Below are 23,489 nucleotides of genomic sequence, written 5' to 3' on the forward strand. Positions count from 1 at the left end.
AACCTCACCGCTCGCAGTCCTAGGGTGCAGACCTCCCAACCTTTCTGCAGCTACATCACCCGCCATCTCCTCAGGGCCTTAGGGACGTTAGTATTTGGCTGGGTTCTAGGAACTGTTTGGGTTTCTAACCTAAGCCTCTTCAAACCTGCAATAGGGGCTATTCTGGGCCTGTCCAGATTGGGTACCTCCCACTCCCACCTCTGGGAGGGAGGAGCCAGAGCTGCAGAAGGCAGGACAAGGCTGCGACCCATAGCAGCCCCAAGAAACCCCTTGGGGGATGGGGGGGGGGACGGGGACTTTGGTGAGAGCAATTCATTCAAGCCAGAGCCAAGTTTTTATTTAAAATTTATTGTAATGGGATCCACGCCAAGAGGAGGGGGTGAAGGGTAGGGAACATGCAGGGAACACAGGAACACGATGACATGGCCAGGGCCACAGCTTCTATCTTGGGGGAGAGGGATGAAAAGGCCAGGGCTGGAGCTGGGGTGGAAGAGGAAAGGGGGAGACACTGCAGCTGCCTTCCTCCACCCCCAGGCAGCACCTCTAGTCCTGGACCTCCCCATTTACCCTGGCCTCCTAAAGTCCCATTTCCTGTCCTGCCTCCGGCCCATGTAGCTCCTTCTGCTCCCCTTGTTCTCCCCTGACAGATTCTTAAGGAGTATGCTTAGGGCTGACCCTAAACAACCCTGCCTTACGAAGGTACAAACCTTTGCCTTCCCTGCTTCTGCCCCTTCTCAAATCTCACCTTTTCCCCGCTCTGGGACAGAATCTTTGATTCCCCTCCTTTCTCTCCTCCCTCCCCCTGGAAAAAAAAAAGCACCAACTCCCCAGGGAGGGGCAGCAGACAGTAGGGGGGACTGGAAGGAGAGCAAGGACCACCAAGGGAGGAGGCTCACAAATCCCTGGAAGGGCAGGGCAGGGGGTTACAGAGAGGAGAGGGGTGAAGGCAGTGGCCGCTCCTGTCTTCTGCCATCCCTGCCCACTGTCCAGGGGGCTTGAACACAACAAGGGGACAGGTGTGTGTGGGGGCAGGTCTGATAGGGAGAAGAGGAGCAGGAGAAACAAATCGTTAAAACCTAGTGAATTCCCCTAAGAAAACATTTCTTCCTCCTTTCCTTCAGGAGGCTCCTTGGGTGGTGGGGGAAGCAGTGAGGAGTTGATGGGAAGAGAGGAGGGGGAAAGGATACCAAGGGACTTTCCTCCATTCTCCCTCCCCCACCCCCCCCAACTAGGAGTTCACCAAGGCTGGGAGGGAAGTGGCTGAGAGCTCACAGGCACCCCCTCAGCCCCAGAGAGGGAGCCCACAGCTGAGGGAGGGGCTGCCACTGATGCAGCTGCTGCTGCTGCTGCCGCCGCCGCCGCTGCCGCTGCCATTGGACAGACCTCGCCGGTACCTGCACGGTGAAAAACATCAGATCACAGCGCCATCTGAATGGCAAGAGCCTTGCCCCTGGCCCCAGACTCCCTCCCCTGGGACACAGCCGTTGCTCACTTCCTGTTTGGTCCCCAGAGGCTTCGCCTGCATCCTTACCCAGTTCTCCTGAAGGGCCCTCTCTGTTCCCAGAAGTCTCCCTAACCTGAGTGACAGATGGACATCCCTGGCCTTCCTGAGATCCCCTACTGGGCCCCTTGAGCCCCCTTGTCCCACACACACCATCTCCCCCAAGCCATGTCCCACGCCTTGCCTGGTGGGTGCGGGGGTCCCCCTCAGCAGGTGGGCTGTGGCTGGGGGGCATCTCCCGGGACAGGGGGGGTGGCCCCCCCTAGATGGGTCTGCATGTGGCCGGCCAGCTGGGCAGGGGTCTTGCAGTGCACGCTGCACAGCTTGCACAGGATGCGGTCAGCCCGCGGGGCCTGGAGCCCATGGTCCTTCACCGCGTGGATGCGCAGGTATGCTGCCGTGGTGAAGCCTAAGGGGGGAGGGGGTGGTGGATTGGGATGGGGGGATGGGGTCAGCCAGGTGGAGACCCCAGAGACGGGGTTATTCTCCTAGGCTGGGGACACTCTCCTCAGATGGCCCTGTCCTCCTCCCACATCCTTGGTAACCTGGGGCCAACTACTCTGCTGGGGCTGGTAGGTCGCAGCCCCACCCTGAGCTTCGGACCTAGTTGAGTAGTGTCCGCTCCTTGGCATTGGTCCCCAGAACCCATCCTCTGTGGCTGAGGGATCTCTCCTGGGGTGACAGGCCACTGATTCCTAGACACTTGAAGGGTTGACCCTCAGTAGAGACGGCTGTGTCCCCTCCCTCCAGTGCCCCATATAGTCTCAGCCCAGTTATTCAGTGAATAAGCAAATCTTTTTAAAAGCAGCTTTCTCTGCTACTGGGGCAGGGTGCATGCTTGTTAAACTCCTGCCAAAGCACTCCACTTGTCGCAGGAGCCGAAGATGAGAAACTGGCTGCACAGCTGAAACCTTGTCTCTCAACCCTTGGGCACTGGCTCTTGACCATTCCTTCCCCAAATAGCCATGTCCCATGCCCATCCTCCCCACGCACACCCACAAGTTGACTCTTTCTAGCAGATCATCTCTTCCAGCCACGACCTCTTAGAACTTAATGACGTGCAGTGGGCCCAATGTTGCTTCATTTGCTTCCTAGCGGGCTCTAGATGCCACGAGCTGTTACAGCACCTTTAACTCACATCTGTGAAAGGGCCTCTGGCTCTGTCCCCACCCATTGTCCCTGGCCCTCCCAGCATCCCTCAGCATGTACCTTTGTTGCAGAGCTCACAGACATGGTGAGGGCCCTGGCTGTGCACCTTCATGTGGTCCGAAATATAAGCCGAGCTCAGCATCTTGCCACATACGTGACATGGCACCTTCTCTTCATGTCGTACTGTGTGCGCCCTCAGTCGATCCTTCGTAGCAAAAGCTGCCTCACATTTCTGGGGAAGGGGGAGGGGTGTGGGGGGGTGTCAGGAGAGTTAAAGCTTCAGGGAGTGGGGAGAGGGGAACAAGAGGTTAAAGGAATCAGGGCCTTGGGGATCTTTGATCTGTAGGAAATGGGAGTGAGACGATGAGGCCTTGAAGAAGGGATGAGAAAATGGAGTGAAAAAGCAAAAAGAGAGAAAAAGGGGGTCTGAGAGGCTGAACTCAGACAACTACAATGAGGATCAAAATCATGAAAACCAAGACAGGAAGAGGGCCTCCTACCTCGCATTTGAAGGGCCGTTCTGTTGAGTGCACTTGTCTGACGTGACTGTTGAGGTGATCCGGCCTGGGGACACGTTGGGGATGGGTTAGGCCCTGTGCTGTAGAGACGCCCCCACGTCCGCCTAACCTAGTACCGGAGACCCTTCCCAGGTCCCTGCATTTCCTCCCAAGCCCGGCACCAGAGTCCCAGCCGGACAGGAAACCCCTCCCCCGGAGCAGGGCTGCCTCGTCCACGCCGCGCTTTCCAACAATCCTAAGACCCACCCCCTTTGCTAAGTACCACCCCCTGCTCCCTGGTAACCCAGAGAGGCTCTTCCCCTCCTCCCTGGGAGTGGCTCCCAGTCCCCGTCCTCAGAAGCCTCCTCCCTCCCGCCAGCCAAGGCCAGGCCACCTCCATCGCAGTCCCTCCCGCCCCACGGCCTAGTGAGCGGCCAAGGCCTGGGCCCCGTGCACACCGGGCCCCGTGCACACCGGGAGAAGCTCTTGCCACAGTGGGAGCAGTTGTAGGGCTTGTGCACAGCGCCGTCATGTGAGCGCACGTGGTAGCTCATGCGGTCCTTGCGCTTGAAGCGCTGTTGGCACACAGGGCACTGGTAGGGCTTCTCGTCGGAGTGCGACAGCTTGTGTCGGTTCAGGTGGTAGACGTCGCGGAAGGCCTTGCCGCACATCTCACAGGCGTGGTTCTTCCGGATGCGCTTTCCCGAGGCGGTCGTGGTCACTACACCCCCGGCTGCCACGGCGGCCGCTCCACCGCCCGCACCCGCCTCTCCCCCTCCGCCGCCGGCTCCGCTCAGCTGGGGCACGCTCAGGAGGCTCAGGGGCACCATGGTGGGCATCTTCATGGCACCCGACGGCACCCGGCCGGCCTTGGCTCCCGTGTGGATGGCCTCGTGCCTCCGGAGGTTGTAGCCGTTCTTGAACTCCTTGGCGCACAGGGCGCAGATGTAGGGCCCTTTGCTCTTTGTCTTCTTCTCCAAGGCGGACGCAACCGAGGCCACGGCGACCGTCGAGGTTGGGGAGACGACGGCGGTGGCTGCGGCCGCGGCGATGGTGGCGGCAGAAACAGGGGGCGCAGCCTCGGCAGCGGTGGCAGACACCGGCGGGGCCGGCGGAGGGGGTGCGGGCGGCTGCTTCAGAGCCGCTGTGTCCACCGTGGAAGCGGCGGCCGGGGCTGGAGGCGCTGCAGCAACAGCGGCGGCGGCGGCTGCGGCGGCGGCGGCAGCAGCGGCGGCGGCGGACTCCTGGGCGGCGGCGAGAACCGGGAGCAAGTCCACCTGGAGGGGCTCGGCCGTCGGGGCCTGGGGCGTGGGTGGGGGCGCCGGCGCGGCCTGCGGAGACAAGACACCATGTAGGCCGCGGCCGTGGGTCGGCGCCCTCCCAGCCTGGCCCGGCACTGCCGGCCCCTACTCACCTGGAATGGACTCTGGGCGCAGCCCTGGGAGGCAAAGAAGCGGGACTGGAGCTCAGCCCCGACCTGCAGGGGGTTCTGGGCGTGACCCTGAGGTGGCGGGAAGGAGTTCATGAGGCCGCCCACCCCCCGGGAGTCCAGGCCCAGCACGGGGAAGGGGGGGGCCAGCAGCGTGCAAGGGAACACGGGGAACATGGCCTCGGCCACGGCGGGGTCCCTGGGGCTCAGCGGGGGCCGGGGGCGCGGGCCGCGTGGGGCCCGGGCTCGGGGCGCCGCCCCCAGCCGGCCGGGCTGGGCCGCACCGAACGCATGGCCCGAGGGCCGCCCCGCCGCCCGCGCACCCCGGCCGGCGGGAGGGAGGGAAGGAGGGCGCCTGGCGGGCCACGGAGCGCAGCAGTGATGGTGGGGGCGGGAGGCCCCGCGGGGCCAAGGACCGGGGGCGGGGGCCCAGGCGGCAGCGGCGGCGGTTGGAGCCTGGTGGGGCGGGGTGGGGGGAGCGAAGGAGCAGCCTCGGCCCCCGCCACGCGCGCGCCCAGCCGGCGCCTCGGGGAGGGCGGGGGAGGGCGCGAGGGAGGGAGGGGGACAGCTGCGCGCGCACCGGGCGCGCGGAGGGGGGGTGGGACGGGAGGGAGGGCGGGCGGGAGGGGGTGTGGGAAGGGGGGGTGGGGGCGGGGGGAGGGGGTTGTTACCTGGAAGATGAAGCTGCTCCAGTTGCCGGGATCCATGGCGGAGGGAGGGAGGGAGGTGGCTCGTGCTCACCCTGGGGCGGGAGGAGGAGGAGGAGGCGGCAGTGGGGGAGGGGGAACCCTGGGAGGTGGTGCGCGGGGCCGGCGGGAGGGGGAAAGGAGGAGGAGGGTGGGGGAGCGGAGCACACTGCGCGCGGGGAGGGCGGGCGGGGGGCGCGAGGACACACAAGAGGCTGGAGCGGGCGCGAGCTCGAGCGCGCGCGAGGCCAGCGGGAGGGGGAGGGAGGAGAGGGACTCTGGCGGGGAGGAGGGACTGCAGGAGCCGCCCAGCAGCCGGAGTCGTCCCCAGCGCGAGACCCCTGAGACGGCCGCTGATTGGCTGGTGACGGCGCAGGTGGTGGGCGCGCGGGAGACGGTGGCTTCTCTCCCCCCACTTAAAAGATTTTACCCCCCCTCCGCCGGCTGCGGCCGTTATTTCGCGCGCACGCGCACAAAACCGCTGTCGAGGAGCGGGCGGAAAGGGGAGCGCGCGCCAGGGGCACGGATAGGGCGGAGCTCAACTCAAAGCGCGCGCCCGCCTAACGGTTGTTGTCCTCAGGCTGTGGCCTCAGCTTTTTGTTTCCAATGGGCCACCGTCCCTTCCCGCTCCAGTAGTTTACTCACAAACCTGTGCTGCTGCATGTTTTCCCAAAGATGGCGCCCCAGAAAGTTACAGCGGAGCTTGTGGCCGTCCCAAGGGCAACTATACCCCGGCCCCACCCCCATCGCCTCAAGAACCAGGCTGAAGCAACAGAGTTAAAATTGTATTTATACAAGAAACGGTTATACAACGACTGGAAAGAAAAAAAAAAGGCAAAGTGACGAGAGGAGCTGGCAGTCAGGAGGGGCTGCCGTACTGGCCCGCGGCGAGACCCAAGATGTTCGCCTGCAACAGGAGGGAAGGGGAACAGCGTCAGAGCCGGGGCAGGGCGCAGGCCGCAGGCCGGGAGAGGCGCGGGGCCAAGCCTCGGGCTCACCTTCAGGAAAGACTCCAGCTGCTTTCCTGACATGACCTTCACACGTTCCAAGTCCTCCACCTGCAGGACAACAGCCATGGGCAGTGGCCTAGGGGTACCAGGCTCTTTCCCCCTCCATCACCCAGCTCCAGCCAGTGCTGCCCTCCCTGGGCCGTTACCTGGCCGAAGGGGCCATGGAGCTCCCTCCAGCCCACGATGAGCTGGGCCTTCTTCTGGCCAATGCGCTGCAAGCTGCGCAGGTCGCGGGCTGAGCCCTCATTCAGCATGTCTAGTATTTTTTGGCGCCCATGGGCCAGTAGCTCTGGGCTGATCTGTAGCTCCCAGCAGTCCTCAGCCTTTTCCTTGGACTCGGCGGCATCCAGGCCCTCCAACTGTGAGGTAGGGAGAGGTGAATGACAAAAACAGCAGTTCGCTGCTCAGCCCACTGCAGGCTCCGGGCTCCTGCCAGGGATAGCAACCTCACAGCAACCGCCTTCCCCGCCCTCTCCAGCCTCTCTCCCTCCTGTCAGTTGTCTGACCAAAAACTGTCCCTCTGGTCACTCATCTTACTCTCATTTTATCCAACTTGTGAAAGAATGGTTAATGGAATTGCTGGGAAGGTCAAATGAGTTATTGAACATAAAGCACATAGTAAGCTCTTCAATCTGGCCCCTCATTTCTAAAAAAGAATCAGCTCTTTTTCACCCGTAGGAAAGCACATAGGAGAAGGTACTCAGTACGTGGCACCTCCCCCAACCATCTCAGTTTTTAGGTAGTCCTTTCACTGTTGTTTCATTTCTCCTGTGTGAGGCCATGTTTCCCTACAAGGGCTCGTAAGTGTGTAGAAGGCAGGACCAAGGCTAATACATGCCATACTAGTTAAGTAGTCACTGAGTGTGAGAGCTTTCAGGAAGAAAGGTAAGTAACAAATAATAGAAAACCACTCTGCTAAGTACAGTATAACACTACACTTCATCCTAAATGCCCTGTGAGTTACTTCTGTATTTAGACCACAAGCAACTTGGAAGAGTTGTAAAAAGCTGATAAATGTTCTGACAGGTCATGTGATCCCATGGTCATTGCTCTCCCACTACAGGTTACTAACCCTTCCTTCTAGGCTCTAAGTATAGCCCAAGCCTCCAGCTACTCTGACCTTTCTCTTGCGGCTTTTCTTCTTCAGGATATGGATGTTAGCATTTGGGGATTCTGCTTGCTCCTGAACTGAAAGGAAAGAACTGGCGTCATTACAGAAGCTACTTTTCACCCTCCCTGATAGCCACTTGGTTCTCCCATTTCTGATTCCCCAGTTCCCCTTCACCCCCAAGTTAATCTCTTCTTTTGTTGTGTTTCCACATGACCTTTCTTATACCAGTATTTGAAAGTAATCTCAGTTGGTCTTGTATGATAATCCATCGTGCATTTGTCAGTCTACCCCATTGTACTAAATGCCTGAGAGCAGAGAATCAGATCTATTTCAGATCCTCCTCACCCATCCCAGTGGCTGGCACATGGTGGGAAGACATGAGTGACGTAAGGACTACTGCTCCTAGCCCTCCTCCCTCCTGAGCTCTGTTATCTGTGCCCTCCTGGCTGGCCCCGAGCCACACTTACTCAGCTGTAGGGGAATCACCACAGCCTTTTTGAGGGGCTTAGCCACCGTGACTGTGCGGCGGGCGAGAGGTCGGAGCATTGTGGGAGAGCAATTCTCTTTCTCTTTTGGGTCCACAGTTTCCTGGGCCCGCACCTTGGCTTCCAGTTCTTTTTGCTTCAACTTAAGCCTCTGTTGGGAAAGGATAAGGGAGAGATGTGACCCAGAACCAATTTTAGGGCAACTTGAAGGAGAGTGGATTAGGAAAGTAAGAATGCAGGGCTCCAAGGCCCTAGAGCAGCGGTCCCCAACCAGTGGTCTGCGGACCACTGGTGGTCCCTCAGGTCTGAAAGGTTGGCGACCGCTGCCCTAGAGGGCAGGGTAAAGGCCAATGGAAGCTACCGGGAGACAGTTGGAGCCCAATATAATTAAGGGCTTTCTAATGATTAGGGCTGCTCAGAGATGGAACAAGCCTCTTTTTGAAATACTAAAAGGACTATTCAAGCAGAGTGCTAACTTAATTTGATAATTAGGTTTTCCAAAATGGCAACATCTTACATTTGTTCCTTTTATTTTTAAAAAAATATATCTTGATTTGAGAGAGGAAGGGAAAGGGAGAAAAACATTAATGATAAGAGAGAATCATTGATTGGCTGCCTCCTGCATGCCCCCTACTGGGGATCGAAACTGCAACCCGGGCATGTGTCCTTGACCAGACTTGAACCTGGGACCCTTCAGTCCGTAGGCAGAAGCTCTATTCACTGAGCCAAACCAGTTAGGGCCATTTGTTCCTTTAACTTGTAATCCCCCCCATCTGATCTCAATTATTTTTCAAAGTTAAGCCATGTTAAGGACATTCAAACAGAAGCTGAAAAACTGAAGGACTCCAGTGGTGGGTGAAAACTGGATGCTGGTCTAGCCTTTCAGTGAGTGTCCTTCCTTATCTGAAGATCCTGATTGCTTCCCAAGGGAAACAGGGACCCCAGCCCCCACCTTTCTAACACTTACTTCAATCTCCAAATCCTTCTCCTCCACTGTCTTCATGAGCACCATTCGCTCTCGCTTTGGGGTGCTCAGCAGAGGGGTCCCCTGGGTTCCCCGGGAGCCCAGCAGACGGTCCAAGCTCAGGAGGCGCTCTAGCATGGCTGGGTCCATGCTACTCAGCTTCTGTAGGGAGCTGAGCAGACAAAGAGGTTACTCCCCGCCTACTTCTCTCATCACCCTCCAGCAGCAGGATTCTCCTCATTGTGCCTTCACTTGTGTTCTATTTGGTTCCAGAACGCTGGTGTTAACTTGTGGGTTAACTGAGCAAATCATCCAAACTCTCCGGGTGCAGTATGCAGATTGATCACTATCTCTCAGGGATACCAGATCAGATGAGAACAAGCTTTTTTTAAAAAAATAGTTTTATTGATTTCAGAGAGGGGAAGGGAGAGAGATAGAAACATCAATGATGAAAAAAAAAGAAAAAGGAAATATCAGTGATGAGAAAGAATCATTGATCGCCTGCTTCCTGCACGCCCCATCCTGGGGAACCAAGTCCACAACTTGGGTATGTGCCCTGACCAGGAACTGAACTATGACCTCCTGGCTCATAGGTCAGTTTTCAACCACTGAGCCACACCAGCTGGGCGAGAACAAGCTTTTAATGAACACAGGAATTCGGAGCCTATGTGCCTATCCATGTGGAGGAGCAGTCAGGGAAGCTTCAGAGGACGTCATCTCCAACAGGGCTTGGAAAGCCACCTAAGACCTCACATGTCAAGGCTTTCCCCTGAGGGCAGTAGGAAAGGCCTATTCAAGTACAGTTCTGAGCATAATAATGCCTAACATCTGTCCCTTCTGTCTGAATTTTTCCCCTCACATCTGACCTCAATTATCATTCAAAGTGAATTTGATGCCACCTCTCTCACGATGCCCAACTTGATTGTGCATCTTCTTTCCTACACTGAACTAGCTCCTCAAAGACAGGGCTTGCCCTGTTCTGTGTGTACGGTTACCTGGGAAGAACAGGAGAAGATACGGATGAACGCGAGAAGTCATTCCTTCCTTCCTAGCTCTTCCAGAACAAGCACCTTCTCCATCCTCACTATACTCTGTACTACCTATATTGCATCACATATTGATATTCCCATCTTATTTCCCCTACTAAAACGTGAGCCCTCTGAGGTCAGGGTCTGACTAGGTCTGATGTATCCCATCTTTGAGCTCACCCTCAGAATTCAATTCTGGGCCAAACAGCTGCATGTGGCTCGGGAGCCAGTTTGCCGACCACTGGGCTAGGGGAAGCACATTTTTATGTATGTCATCCTTCCTCAGCTACAATAGCCCCCTGGGGCACTAATCCTTGGTCTCCTTACTTCACCCCTGGTCAGTACCCAGCTTAGAGGGGGCTCGGTAGAAACAGCAATATTAAAACTGCAAGTGACTCCTTGGAGTTAGGAGGGCAGGTGGCGAGACACAGAAAGCAAGACCCACTACACAGAGGTGACCTGAGGGTTAGTGCATTCTGGCCCACAAGGGTATCAGAACTGGGGGCTGGGCACACCCACAGAGACTCAGTTTAGAGAGGCTCTGTTTGGATTGAGGGGAGCAGCAGGGGATGCTATGACACAACCGGCTCCTCGGAGAGTCACGAAGAGACTGGACTCTAACACAGACTGAGAGGTCTCAGCCAGACATAGCTCTTCATCTCTGTCTCCTTTGCTTTGCTCTAACCCTCTGGACCTGAAAGACCTGAGCCAGAAGCAAAAGTGCTTGTCCTTGAAACAGCTGCCCCAAAATGTGATGTTTTTGTGGAAAGGGAGGGGACTAGGTGCTCAAGTAGGAAGCCTCTGGAGGACCCCAGGCAGCAGCACCAAGGAACAGGTCCACAGATCAAGGATCTGATGGGCTCACCTCACTGCTGCTCTGCACCCAACCCAGACACAACAGGAAAGGGAATATGCCCAAGGTCTCTCCCCATCTGCTCACCTGAATTTCTGAGAAGCAGAGGCTGGAGGCTCAAGGGGCTCAGGATTCCCAATCTCCTCTTCCTCGGGGCCTCGGGCTCTCTTTGCCTCTGGAGGGCCTACCAGTTCTTTCTGAGACAGTTTAACAGGTGCCAAGACTAGGAAAAATGGGGTGTGTGTGGGGGGGTATGTCAGCCTCTGTGCTACCACTTGGTGGATTTAGCAAACCCCCAATTGTCCAGACCGGCCTTTCCACTGCTGCCAACCCCTGTCCTTACCATGAAGCTGTAGGCTCTCATTGGTAAAAGGTCGGTTGATCACCTCCTTGGACCTGGCAGCAAAATTGAGTGCAGAGACTGTGTCTAGGTAGAAGCATCTCTCGGGGGCAATGTTGGCAATGAGGATGCTGTGGGCTGAGCCACCCAGAGAGTCCTGAGGGATGGGGATTGGGAAGGATGGACTGGTCAGAAGGCCCCGTTTCCATTCCTTGACTGCTGTTTCCCAAAACCTCCAGGAGGCCCAAGACCCTCTTCTTCAGCCCCTTTGCCCTGATATGGGTGGCCTGACCTGCAACAGGCGGGTGAGCTTGCTGTCCCGGTAAGGCACACGTGGGAGGCCCTGGTTCAGCGCATCCACCACCTTGCCCAACACAAAGAGCGAGGAGTTGATGGCTCCACTCTCCTTCAGCCTCAGGCCTTTGTTGCCTGTACGCCGGTTATCCTCTGAGCCAGCCAAATCAATCAGATAGAGTTTCCCCTCCCGCTGACGAAACGGGGCCAAGCGTTCCCGCTGGTCCACCTGGGGAAAGAACAGGGCCCCAGGGTTAGCTCGGGCCGAAGGGGCTTCCCAGGTCCTCACCCCTCAGTGGGCCTCACCTTAACCAGGAGCACAGCATGACTGCGGGAGGAGCGCTGGTTGAGCCGAGTGGGTCCTACAGTCCGATTTCGACTGGCTGGAAGGAAGTGCTGCTCAAAATCAGCAAAGCTAGTGATGGGCTTCTGCGTGAGGCCTGGAATCAGTATGTTTCCTCGACAGTCTTCTCGGATCACCAGGTCTCCGGATGCAGGGTTCAAGAGGTCTAATACCTGTCGGGGCAGTGAAAGATAGAGCCAATTTTCTAGAAACACACTTACTTTCTGGGGATCAGTCTCCTTTTCTCTGCAGGGTTCTCAAAGTTGTACCATCGTTACCCCAACATCTCTCTCTCCAGGTTTTAAGTCCTTGATACAGCAGAACTTATGTTCTAGAACTCAGTCTTACTTTGACCCTTTGTCTCTCTCCTCCCCAACCAGAGCAGGGCCTCACCTTTTCCTGGTAGATCTCTAAGTAGGACATAGTGACAGAGAGGGCCCATGGCCGGCCCTCAGCGCCCTCCTCCCTTGTGAGCTGTAGGAGGTCCATGAGAGCCCGGGGAATCACTCCAGGTTGCTCTGGGCTGCCCAGCATTGTGTGCGTCTTCCCTGGGAAAGAATGGAGAGAGCTGTGAGATTTTCCTCCCCACTCCCAAGCCCTTTCTAACCCACAGCTGTTCCTTATCTGGCTCCCTCACCTGCCCCTGTGGGCCCATAGGCAAGCACACTGGCATTCTGCCCTTCCAGCAAATGCCTTAGGATGGGCTGCACTGATCCTGCGTAGATGTCCTGCTGAGAACTCCTCTCTCCATAGAAGGCATCAAACCTGCAGGCAGGAAGAAAGGAGGGAATTAATGGACAGAAACAATTTCACCCAGACCTAGAGGGTAATACTGGCCTCAGATTTAAAATAGTCCATCCCTTTCTTACAAAAAGACCCTCGAAAGCATCAACTGAACACCTGTTCCATCCCATTCCTAAGTGATGTTAGGAATACAGAGATGAATCTGATGCCTCTGTTCTTGGGAGTTCTGCAGTCTGGTGAGATGGATACACACACACACACACACACACACAGCCAGATAGTAAATATAGGCTTTGTGGGCCATATGGTTTCTTTCACAAGTACTCTATCCTGTCATTGGAAAACAGCTTTAGACAATCCTATATAATAAAAGCCTAATATGCAAATTGACCAAATGCCAGGCCAGCCAAGGCAGGTGCCAGCGGGCAGAGAGGCGACCAGCAGGGGTGGTGGGGCGACCAGGGGTTGGGTCCAGCCCAACTCCTGATCGGCCCCCAACAGGAGGAGGAGCTGAAGTGGGGAGCACAGCAGGCAGCAGCCCAGCTGAAGTTGCAGCGGCGACAGCGGCAGCGGTGCGTACACCACAGCCTCCTAAGCCCCAAGTCCTGGCGGGAGGCAGCAGCAGGGAGCCCTGGCAGGCCTAGCCACCGCATCTCCATCCCTTCAACTGCTGTGGCCGCGCCTGGGGACTGCCAGCCATGGTCGCGCCGCGCGGTCCCCAGGAAGAGCTGCTGCCGCTGGCTGACCCCAGGTCCCAGTGGTCTGGGGACTGGGAGGAAGGGGAGGATGAGGTGGTGATGCCACTGGGCTTGAACCCCACCCGCCGCTGCCCATTGCCATGGAAACTGCATCCACAGGTAGGACGGGTGGGTGCCGCAGCCCCACAAATAGCGTGTTGGGACCCAGGTCCCCAGACTGCCCCCTTCCTGCAGCGCAACTCTGCACCTTCCTCGCACTCCTCACCTTGAGCACCTATCTCTCCCCAGGCCCCCTACACACTCCATGCATGTGCCCGAATTTTGTGTGCCGGGCCTCTAGTATGTAAATAAATGAGCAGGGCTATGTCCCGATTAAGTTTTATTATAAAGACTCCTGGTCAAACTCCTACAGGCTGTAATTTTTCACCCTCTGGCCTAGGATGACAGGGCAAGGAGTCTGAACTTTAAATCTCTGACACTACCCAGCTACAGCCTGGGTTAGTTGTCTGGTTTATGTTCCCCCAACCGTTCCCACACCTCCTCCAGATCCTACTTGGGGATCTCCTGCTTACCTTTGTTGCTCAGTCCCTACTTTGTGCCTATTTCCCCCACAAAACTGTGAGCAGTGATGTATGTGTGATTCAGCTCCCAGTCTTTCCCCACCGTACAGTACCCTGCAGAGCACCCATCACAATGGGCACCTGTGAACATTTCCTGAATGAACAAATGAAGACGTGGGGAACAAAGCAGTGCTAAGGAAGGAGCAAGAATACTGAGGAAGCAGCTCTGAGAAACCATGTGGGTAAGTGATAACGTGAGCAGACCTAGGAGAGGGATGGGAAAAAAGAATGCCTGAACCTTACTGGTATTTGAGAGTCTCCTGGTGGTTCCTCCAGTTGGCAATCTCTAGGGAATAGCTGTCCAGGCCCCGTACACAGGGGGTATCATTTGCTCCCGATGTGCCATCTACAAATGGCCTCAGTCGCACAGCCACCCTTACTCGAGCTGGAGGCGGGCGCCGGACAGCTCCCACCTTGCTTAGCCGACAGCGACCAGCACCTGGAGGAGAGAAGATAAGTTTTAGCATGAAGTAGGGTGTTGCACAGAGGAAGTAGGGACCAGCTTTGCTGAGAGGTATGGGTAGGAGTGTTAGAGGAGGAGGTATCTGGTATAGATGAGCTCTGAAGGATGAATAGGAGCTTGCCAAGCATTCCAGGTAGAAGGAATGGCATGTGCAAAAAGCATAGAGGTTTGAAAGCTTGAGACCTCTTGGAGAACTGGTGAGGCAGGATGTGTGTGTTCTGTTAGTGAGGGCGAGCAGCGAAGGGCAGAATGGAAGAAAAATCGAAAAATCAAATACATGGTTTCAGGCAGAGTATGGTGGGGGGGATTGGAGGTGAGAAATTATATATAGGCCAGGGACTATTGTGTACTTAGCCAACATTAACATTTATTTTTATTTTTTTTTAATATATTTTATTGATTTTTTACAGAGAGGAAGGGAGAGAGATAGAGAGTTAGAAACATCAATGAGAGAGAAACATCGATCAGCTGCCTCCTGCACATCTCCCACTGGGGATGTGCCCGCAACCCAGGTACATGCCCTTGACCGGAATCGAACCTGGGACCTTTCAGTCCACAGGCCGACGCTCTATCCACCGAGCCAAACCGGTTTCGGCAACATTTATTAAGCACTGACTACATGCCAGGCACATTGGTGTCCCTGAAAGATAGGGTCTGTTAGTCCCATTTTATCAATGAAGAAGCTCATAGAGGCGTAGCAGCTCTTGTGAGCACCTTGGTATTTTATACCTGGGGCCATGTGACCATAACTTTATATCATAGCCTATACTATAGTACTGTTTTTTTTGCTCTTCAACAGAGTAAGAAACAGAACCTAAAAGCAAAACAAACCCCAGTATCTTAGAAGACTAGAGACGTCCATAACCAAGGGCCTGGAGGCTCGAGCCCTGGGGATACTATTGGAAGGGCCAGTGGCCACAGCTCATTTTGGAAGAAGCTCTTTTCCACCCTGGCCACGCTGTGGGTGGGCCCAGCTTGGCCTCGGTTCCTTCCATCCTCTTCAAGTAGGTCCAGTGGGTGGAGACTGTAACACAAATAGCCTGCAAGATCTAGTTTAAATACAGATTTAGTGCCCTGGCTGGTGGTGCCTAGGGGTTACAATGTCGGTCTGCGCACCAAAGGGCCTCGGGTTCAATTCCTGGTCAAGGGTACATATGTGGGTTGCAGGTTCAATTCCTGGGCCCAGTTGGGGCACATTCTGGAGGCAACCAATCGATGTTTCTCTACTTCTCTCTCTCTCTCAAAAAAAAAAAAAAAAAAAAAAGCAATGGATAAAATATCGGGGAGAAGAAAATACAGGTTTAGCTCCAGTACCTGGGGTGATGCCTGAGATTCTGAATTTTTAGCAAACTTCCAGATGCTGCTACTGCTGCTACTATGGCGGCACACTTTGAATTGCCAAGTTATAGACCAACACCTGACAGATTGTTCTAAGGATTAAGAGATGACATTTGCCCCCTACCTAAAACCACTCTTACCTGAGTTTTACAATACATACACACACACACACACACACAGGCTAAACACATGCCAAACTTAATGATGGCCTTCTCTTGATGGGGGGTTATGCAGGTTTATCTTCTATGTACCCAGCCCTGTAATGCTGTAGTGTGTGCATTTTTTTTTTTTTTTTTTTAAGAATGGCACTGTGGACATCTTTGTTTAGAAGGGATGTGGTTGAGAGGCAGCCCCTAGTCCAGCCGTGGGCAAACTACGGCCCGCGGGCCAGATCCAGCCCGTTTGAAATGAATAAAACTAAAAAAAAAAAAAACCCGTACCCTTTTATGTAATGATGTTTACTTTGAATTTATATTAGTTCACACAAACACTCCATCCATGCTTTTGTTCCGGCCCTCCGGTCCAGTTTAAGAACCCATTGTGGCCCTCGAGTCAAAAAGTTTGCCCACCCCTGCCCCAGTCTCTTTGTGTCATAGTTCAGATTACAAAAGGCACTGACATGCAATCCTTCTCTACTGTAAGCATTCTGTTTAGTATGCTTTCGATAATTCAACCTAAGTCATTAAAAAAAACATTGAGTATCATTAGAAAACACATAAAGATAAAACTAAAAAAACCCTCTTTTTGTGAGGATTGAATGAGCTGAAGAAAAAAATCTTATGAGGATATTTCTCTAATTTATGTTAGAGGATACCATACTGTGTTAACAGTAACAGTAAAATTCAAACCTGGATATCTTCACCTTCATATCCTCTTAATGAGGATGTCATAGTGCCTCTCTATTGTCTACCAACGAAGAAAGTCCTTGGCAGCTCTGACTCCTTTTTGCTGGTAGTAGGGAGCCATAGGCCTCATATAAGGCAAGAGGCTGGCATGTGTTGGCCAGAACAGAAACAGCAAGACAAAAAGGTGGACACACTACCCCTAGAAAGAATCTTTTTGTAAAAAATTGATTTCAGAGGGGAAGGGAGAGGGAGAGAGAAACATCAATGATGAAAGAGAATCATTAATTGGCTGCCTCCTACACATCCCCTACTGGGGACTGAGCCTGCAACCTGGGCATGTGCCCTGACTGGGAACTGAACTGTGACCTCCTGGTTCATAGGTCGACACTCAACCATTGAGCCACATTGGCCAGGCTAGAAAGAATCTTATGCATAAGTAAGACTTACCCATAAGCAGATGGCCTATTTCAAAAACTGGGCCTCTGTCCCTTCCCCTGACAATGAAGCTAATTGTACCACTTCTCAATTTATGGTTTACCAAGCACATGTAGTTTTATTTATTTTAATTTTTTAAATCCTTATTGTTGAAAGTATTACATATGTCCCCCTTTTCCTCCATTGACATGTTCTAGCTAAGCACATGTAGTTTTAATTTGATCCTCATGGCAATCCTGAAAGTCAGCAACAAGTAAGTAGAAATTAAATTTTCAGTTATTAGCTTGTGACCCGGATTAAATGACTTAACATCCATTTGCCCCAGTTTCCTTGTTTATAAAATGGGGTGGGGTTGGCCTTGGAAGGGCTTAATGAGAATTAAATGAAGTAACATATAAAATTCCAATACAGCCAAAACCGGTTTGGTAGAGCGTTGGCCTGCGGACTGGGGGGTCCCAGGTTCGATTCCAGTCAAGGGCATGTACCTGGGTTGCGGGCACATCCCCAGTGGGAGATGTGTAGGAGGCAGCTGATCGATGTTTCTCTCTCATCGATGTTTCTAACTCTCTATCTCTCTCCCTTCCTCTCTGTAAAAAATCAATAAAAAATATATATTTTAAAAAAATAAAAATAAAAATAAAATTCCAATACAATAACTAGCATACGGTAGAAAGGTTCATTATTCAAGGTAAGGCAGGCTGTGTTCAAATCCCAACTCTACCACTTACAACTAACTAACCTAAAGAGGTAATTTTCTATTCCTGTGCCTTAATTTCCACACCTGTAAAATGGGAATAAATAAAAATACCTACTCTTTGGGTTGTTAAGGCAATAAATAAGGTAATTCATGTAAAAGTACTTGGTTCTTGGTAAAAGCTCAGTAAGTGTTTTATATTTATCCCCCATTTTTCATATGAGGAAACATCAATAAAGAGAGGTTAGCTAACTTGCCCGTGTTGACTAGTTAGTGACAGTGAAACCTTCAAAGAAAGGTCTAATGCCAAAGTTCATTACATGATTCCCCAGGCCATCTCAGCCCTTCCTCTTTGTATCCCTATGGGCCTTGGAGTCTGCGACAAGTTCCACCTACCAGCTGTGTGACCTTGGGAAGGCTTAATGTCTTGAAGACTCAGTTTCTCTTTATAAAAATAACAGTATCCTCATAAAATTGTGAGGAGTCAAAGAAAAAATATACATACAATGTTTAGGACAGTGCTGGCAGCAAGTGCTCTCAGTAAATGTTAGCTATTGTTATTGTTATGATTACACTCTTTCTCTTGCTACTCACTTCTCAAGGCAGCAACTAGCTTCTGTCTGCGCAATTCAGCAGGGGGACCAATGACCTCCTTACTGCTGAATCCAGTAGACGTGTTCGGTCTCCTTCCTATCTGACTTCCCGCAGTATTCAATACCCTGACCTGCTTTCCTTTGGGAAATATACTTTTCCCTTAGTTTCCATGCCACTTCACCCCTTCTCAGTTTCTGCCATTTTTAAATGTTTTTCCTCGGCTCATTCTATCCTCTTTCTAGACCAGGGCCGCTCAGTTTGGATAATTCTTGCGGTGGGGCTGTCCCATGCATTGTAGGATGTGTAGCGCACATACTAAACACATATGCCAGAAGCATTTTGTGCCACCTCTCCCCAATTTCAGCAACCAAATTTCCCCCTCTAGTGGAGAACCACTACTCTGATTCATTTCATGGGCATGGCCACCTGCTCTCTTGGCTTTAATTACCATCTAAAGCTGATGAATCCTAATTGACACCTCCACACTAGAGTTCTCTTCCTGAACTTCAGATTTACATTCCAGGCTGCTGCCCTGACATCTTACATGGTTCGAAGGTGCTCGGATCTCCACCTGTCCCAAACTGAACTCTTCCCCATCTCTCTGCAACGTCATCCTCCTACTATGCTCTCTAACGGAAATGACAGGCACTAACCCAAAGATGGGAATCTTTCTTAACTCTACCTTCTCATTTCCCACATCAGTTATTCATTACATAAGTCAATTCTACCTTTTTAGATGAGTCCACTTCTCTCTATTCCCACTGCACAATCTCTGCCAAAGTCATTCTCATCTCAACAGTTTCCCAACTGGTCTCTCTGCCTCTAGTCTCACTCACCTCCAATCATTCTCTCTCCACTTCCTTTCTTACACTGTAAGCCAAGCATGTCAAACTCATGGCCCGTAGGCCACATGTAGCCCACAATGAATATTTTTGCTGCCCAGCCAATATAATTGTATATAAGAAATGTTTTAATAAAAATTTCGTAACTTAATTTTTACAATATCCTGTTATACAAAATTATTAATAATGAACTACAACATTCACTAATGACTGATTACTATCATCGTGTTGCATTCATTTCCATTATGCGCCATACTCGCAGGCGCACCATTTCTCTCCACTAATACTAGCAGCGAATATTTTAGCAGCGGATTGCCACTTTAGCCTTGGATTGACTTGTTTGGTGTGCGCAACAGGAAATATTTCGCTTTCAGAAAACAAGAAAAATAGGTTTATTTATGTTACGCTTATTAATTTGTGCAGGTATTCAGTGTCTGGTAAGTTAATGTTCACGAAAAAATAATTTTTATTAAAAGTTCTATTATTTTATGTTAATGATGACTCATTTATTTCAGCCTTTTGTATTCAGCATGTCTCTATCGAAATAAACCTACGTTTCTATGAAAATTGAAGATTTTGTGTTTTTTTTGCAGCCCACATAAACTTAAGCCTTGTTTATTTGGCCTGTGTTAGCCTTTGAGTTTGACATGCTTGCTGTAAGCGCTCAACCACAATGAATTCCCTTCAGTTCCCACACACACTAAGTTGGTTCACGCCTTTGGGCCTTTGCATGTGCTATTCTAGCTCCCTGGAATATCTTCTGTACCCCACCCACCCCCATCAAGTGACTGATGTAAATAGGTAAACCTTACTTGCTCTAAAAAGCCTTCCCTTCTAAAATGACTGACCTATTAAGGTTCAATTAGGTGCATGCATGGCTCACTTTAACTCCTCCATCCAAGCACTAATCACACGCCACTGTAACTGCGTATTTGTCTGTTTTCTCCATCTAACTGTAAACTCAGTGAAAATAAATCTTACTCTGCTCACCTTTATATCCCCAATGCCTAGCACAGAGTAGGCTCTCAGAGAGTATTTGCTAAACAAATTAAGATTTGATGAATACGCTAACATAAAGTATTAACCTGTTCGTTTCCTGTTTTCATCATAAAAGTGGCTCACTGTCATTCTTGCCCCAAAGCTCAGGGTCCAGCAGAGGAGGGGAGAGGCACATGTCAACAACTGCTTACAGGACAAGAGTCTCTCCCCTTCCTAAAAGCAACTTTGAGGCTGGGCGACGCTATTTCTTCTAATTTCCCCCCTCCTACAATTCCCCAGTTTCATTTAACTTAACTCTTTCCTCTTTTATGCTGAGGAAAATTGAGCCAACGATAGCATCTTTGGCCCCTCTTTTTAAAGAAATTACTTTGTAGTCTTTTTGCTTCACCAAAGTCTGGCAAACTCCTACCCAACCTTTGAAACACACCTCAAATAGTGCTTCCTTAATAAAGTCCCTCCAGAACACCCAAGGGTTTACTTCAGATTCTGTACTCTCTATAGCAGTCTAGATATACATTATCTCTCATTGCTTTTCATGTTATTATATGTTTAAATGACTACCTACTAAAACGGACTATAAGCTCCTCTAGGGAAGCAACCATATTCATTCAAGTGTTTCTATGATACCTACTATGTACCCGACATCGTGGGTCTGGGAAGGGTAAGAGCAGGTTGTGCTCAGACAGCAGGAATTGTAGGTGCTTGGACATAATGGTTGAGAGCAGAGGCTCTGAGTAGACTGCCTGAGTATGAATTCAGGCCCCAACATTTACCAGTTGTGTTAACCTATTTAACCCATCTATGCCTCAGTTTCCTCATCTGTAAAACAGAGACAATAACAGCACATTAAATGTGGAGATTAAATGGCTCATCACCATAGAAGGCTAACAACTGTGCCTGGAACGGAGCAAGGGCTCCACATGTGTTTGACATCCTACTAAATAGCGCTGCTTCTCCACAGGCCCGACAAACAGTAAGGGGACTATGGTGCCCGCCATAACCACGGGCCAGAACTCAGTCTACAGGAAGAGAGCAGAGGCATAAACACATCCATACACGCTTCTGACTATCCGAACAGTCTGTCCAACTCTAAAGTGGCACTGATCTCCACGGCTGGAGTGAAAGGAAACAGTCCCTCGTTTCCCTTTTCTGTGGTCTCCGCACATCTTAGGCTGTCAACGCACAGGCAGCTGCAGTCGGTCTCGCCCTCGGCCTGCCCTCCTCTCTCTCTCAGGGATCCTCCCCCGCCCCCCGGCCGCGCGCACCCAAACAACTCGTCATACGGGCATCCAGCTCCCTTGTTTCTGTCCTCACGGTTGGGGTGTTTGCCACTTCTCGCTCGCTTACTCAGGTAATCTCCTGAGATGGGGTCATCGTCTTCATTTGACAAAGAAACTGAAGCTCACAGAGGAAAAGTGCACTGCGCTCAAAAGAGGCTGTAAGTGCCAAAGTCAGGTCTCAAGCCGAGTGTACTGACCCGTGAGAAGAAACAGTAAGAGCGAGGTGGGCTGACCCGCCCGCGACTCCCACCTCTCGCCGTGTCCCCGGGCCCCCCCGGGACAATCCCCGGAGCCCGGATCAGATACTGACACGTTACCCCGCCAGGCGCCAGGCCTCGGCGCCCTGCCCAGGCCGGGCTCACGTTACCTACGGTCGCCGCCGCCATCTCGCGTCGCCTCAGCTGCCTCCTTAGAGCCGCTTCTCCTATTCGAATTTCCCGGTGCCCCACCCCTCTCTTGGATCCACCAATCATGGCCATTCGCCGCCGGAAGCTGTGCAACTATCCCGCCCTCTAGGGCTCGCCCGGAAGTCCAGCACGAAAAAGGTTCCCATGCCGGAGAACGCATGCGCGCACGTTCGCCTCCCAGCCGTTGACGTCCCGGCCCGCGCTCCTCGGCAAACTCGGGCGCCCGAGGCGGTGGCGACTGCGGCCTTTGGGGCAGCTGCTGAGTGCCGCCCAGTTTCGAGGCGTAGACTTGCGTAAGTGCAGACATTTCGCCTCATTTCCCCTCTCAAATAACTGCGAATTTTAGTACGAATCAAGCAGTGATTGAAGGCACTTAATCAATTTATCCAAAAATTTCCCTACGCCGAATACTATTTTCGTGGTAGAAGAGATTATATAAATAAGGAAAATGTTGCGTAGAAACGGGATTATTCTAAACGACTGGTAACGGTCTTCACTTTCGAGAGTTTTGGGTTTTTTTTTGGCCTCAGAAGTTGTTTCGCGCGCTGAGGCGGCCGTTTTGCGGCCGCGGGACCCCCGCCCCGCAGTCCGTGGGGCTTCGCGGAGCCCTTCCGGTGGGTCCGGAGCGGCGCTGCACTGGCGGGCGCCGCGCACTCACCTCCCGCTGAGCCAGAGCCGCTAAGTGTGGGGCAGCAGCTAGATGCGCCCCCTCATGTCGCATGTCTGAGCGGAGGAGACCAACTCGGACGTCGCCTTCTTTGTAACTCAACATGCAGCGCGGCGAGCCCAAAGGCAGGCTTGGTCGCCTGGTCGACTTCAGCCGAGGTCCCACATCCTATGGGTTCAGCGTCTGTGAGGTAGTTCCCTTTCCTTTCTGGAAGCTTACTCGGGGAAGATCAGGGCATCTTTGAGCTCCTGGTAGGGCCCTTGTTTTTTTTGTTTATTTGTAATAATTCTTTATTGTTGAAAGTATTACATAATGTCTCCCCCATTGACCCCCTCCAGCCCGCTCCCTCCCCATCCCCACCCCCACCCCTTTGTGCCCATGGGCAGGGTCCTTGTTTAGACATTATGTCCTACCTGTTAAAAAAACAAAATAAAAAGCAACTATTAGACCAGTGGTTCTCAAATTTTGGGGGCTTTGGAATCCCTTTACATTCTTAAAAATTGAAACCCCAATGATCTTTTGTTTATGTGGGTTTTATCTACCCATATTTACTGTATTAGAAATGAAAACAAATTTAAACTGTTTATTAATGCACTTAAAAATTATAGTAACAGCCCTGGCCAGGTGGCTTAATCGGTTGGAGCGTCCTTGCGCGCCTCCAAAGGTTTCCGGTTCGATTCCTAGTCAGGGCACAAACCTGGGTTGTGGGTTCAATTCCTGGTCTGGGTGCATTCAGAAGGCACGTGATTGATGTCTCTCCGCCCCCCCCCCCCCCTTCCCTTCTCTCTCTCTCTTTCCAATCCTCTGGTGAGGATTAAAAAAAATTACAGTAACAAATCCATAGAGACAAAGTAGATTAGTAGTTGCCAGAGGATGGTGAGGGGTTGGTATATTGGGACTATTGCTAATGAGACAAGCTAGTAGCCAGAACAGGCGGAATAGGGAAACTGAGACAGAAAGCTAAATGGCCAAGCCGTTTACAACCATTTAGTAAATTGAAAAATCCTATCTTCCCTTAAACCTAGGATACTTAAAAGTAAATGGTTTACATTTCCCCCTAATTAGAGGGTAAATAGCTTAAATCACTTTACTCAAGGAGATAGGTAGCAGAAATCCAATTAGTGCCATTTGCCACCACACCCAAGTACAGATAAAGTTAGGGGAATAAATCTT

At 52.2% G+C, this 23,489-nt stretch overlaps 2 protein-coding genes across 6 annotated transcripts; both read right to left on the bottom strand.

Annotated features, from left to right (window-relative positions):
• Positions 1-319: 319 nt before the first annotated feature.
• Positions 320-5,416, bottom strand: MAZ (MYC associated zinc finger protein). 5 transcript variants are annotated; one of them, XM_081090243.1, is made up of 7 exons: positions 5,248-5,416; positions 4,562-4,648; positions 3,622-4,478; positions 3,151-3,214; positions 2,711-2,882; positions 1,686-1,910; positions 342-1,394 (listed from the first exon to the last, which is right to left on the bottom strand). In XM_081090243.1, exons 1-6 carry the CDS (start codon positions 5,281-5,283, stop codon positions 1,708-1,710), a joined length of 1,419 nt encoding a protein of 472 aa, XP_080946369.1. In that variant the 5' UTR covers positions 5,284-5,416; the 3' UTR covers positions 342-1,394; positions 1,686-1,707. The 5 variants fall into 5 exon arrangements, 4 of the variants coding, with proteins under 4 accessions (XP_080946370.1, XP_080946368.1, XP_080946369.1 ...); XM_081090244.1 differs by lacking the exon at positions 1,686-1,910 and having other exon boundaries at positions 326-1,394; positions 5,248-5,414; XM_081090241.1 differs by lacking the exon at positions 5,248-5,416 and having other exon boundaries at positions 4,562-4,884.
• A 616-nt stretch (positions 5,417-6,032) lies between these two features.
• KIF22 (kinesin family member 22) lies at positions 6,033-21,721 on the bottom strand (the record flags this gene model as incomplete). Its single annotated transcript, XM_081089571.1, has 14 exons — positions 6,033-6,169; positions 6,261-6,320; positions 6,419-6,631; positions 7,393-7,460; positions 7,851-8,019; positions 8,836-9,004; positions 10,801-10,936; positions 11,057-11,210; positions 11,346-11,576; positions 11,654-11,863; positions 12,084-12,238; positions 12,328-12,455; positions 13,996-14,191; positions 21,610-21,721. 14 exons carry the CDS (start codon positions 21,719-21,721, stop codon positions 6,122-6,124), a joined length of 2,049 nt encoding a protein of 682 aa, XP_080945697.1. The 3' UTR covers positions 6,033-6,121.
• Between the last annotated feature and the right edge of the window lie 1,768 nt (positions 21,722-23,489).

This window comes from Myotis nattereri (assembly GCF_964212035.1).
Source record: "Myotis nattereri genome assembly, chromosome: 4".
NCBI classification, from domain to species: Eukaryota; Metazoa; Chordata; class Mammalia; order Chiroptera; family Vespertilionidae; genus Myotis; species Myotis nattereri.

Bases quoted from the DNA above. Each gene is read 5' to 3' on its own strand.
- MAZ (XM_081090241.1), bottom strand. From the start codon at position 4,753: ATGTTCCCCGTGTTCCCTTGCACGCTGCTGGCCCCCCCCTTCCCCGTG. The intron at 4,479-4,561 runs GTGAGTAGGGGC...TTGTCTCCGCAG, and splicing joins GCGCCCAGAGTCCATTCCAG to GCCGCGCCGGCGCCCCCACC. The intron at 3,215-3,621 runs GTGTGCACGGGG...ACGTGTCCCCAG, and splicing joins TGTGGCAAGAGCTTCTCCCG to GCCGGATCACCTCAACAGTC.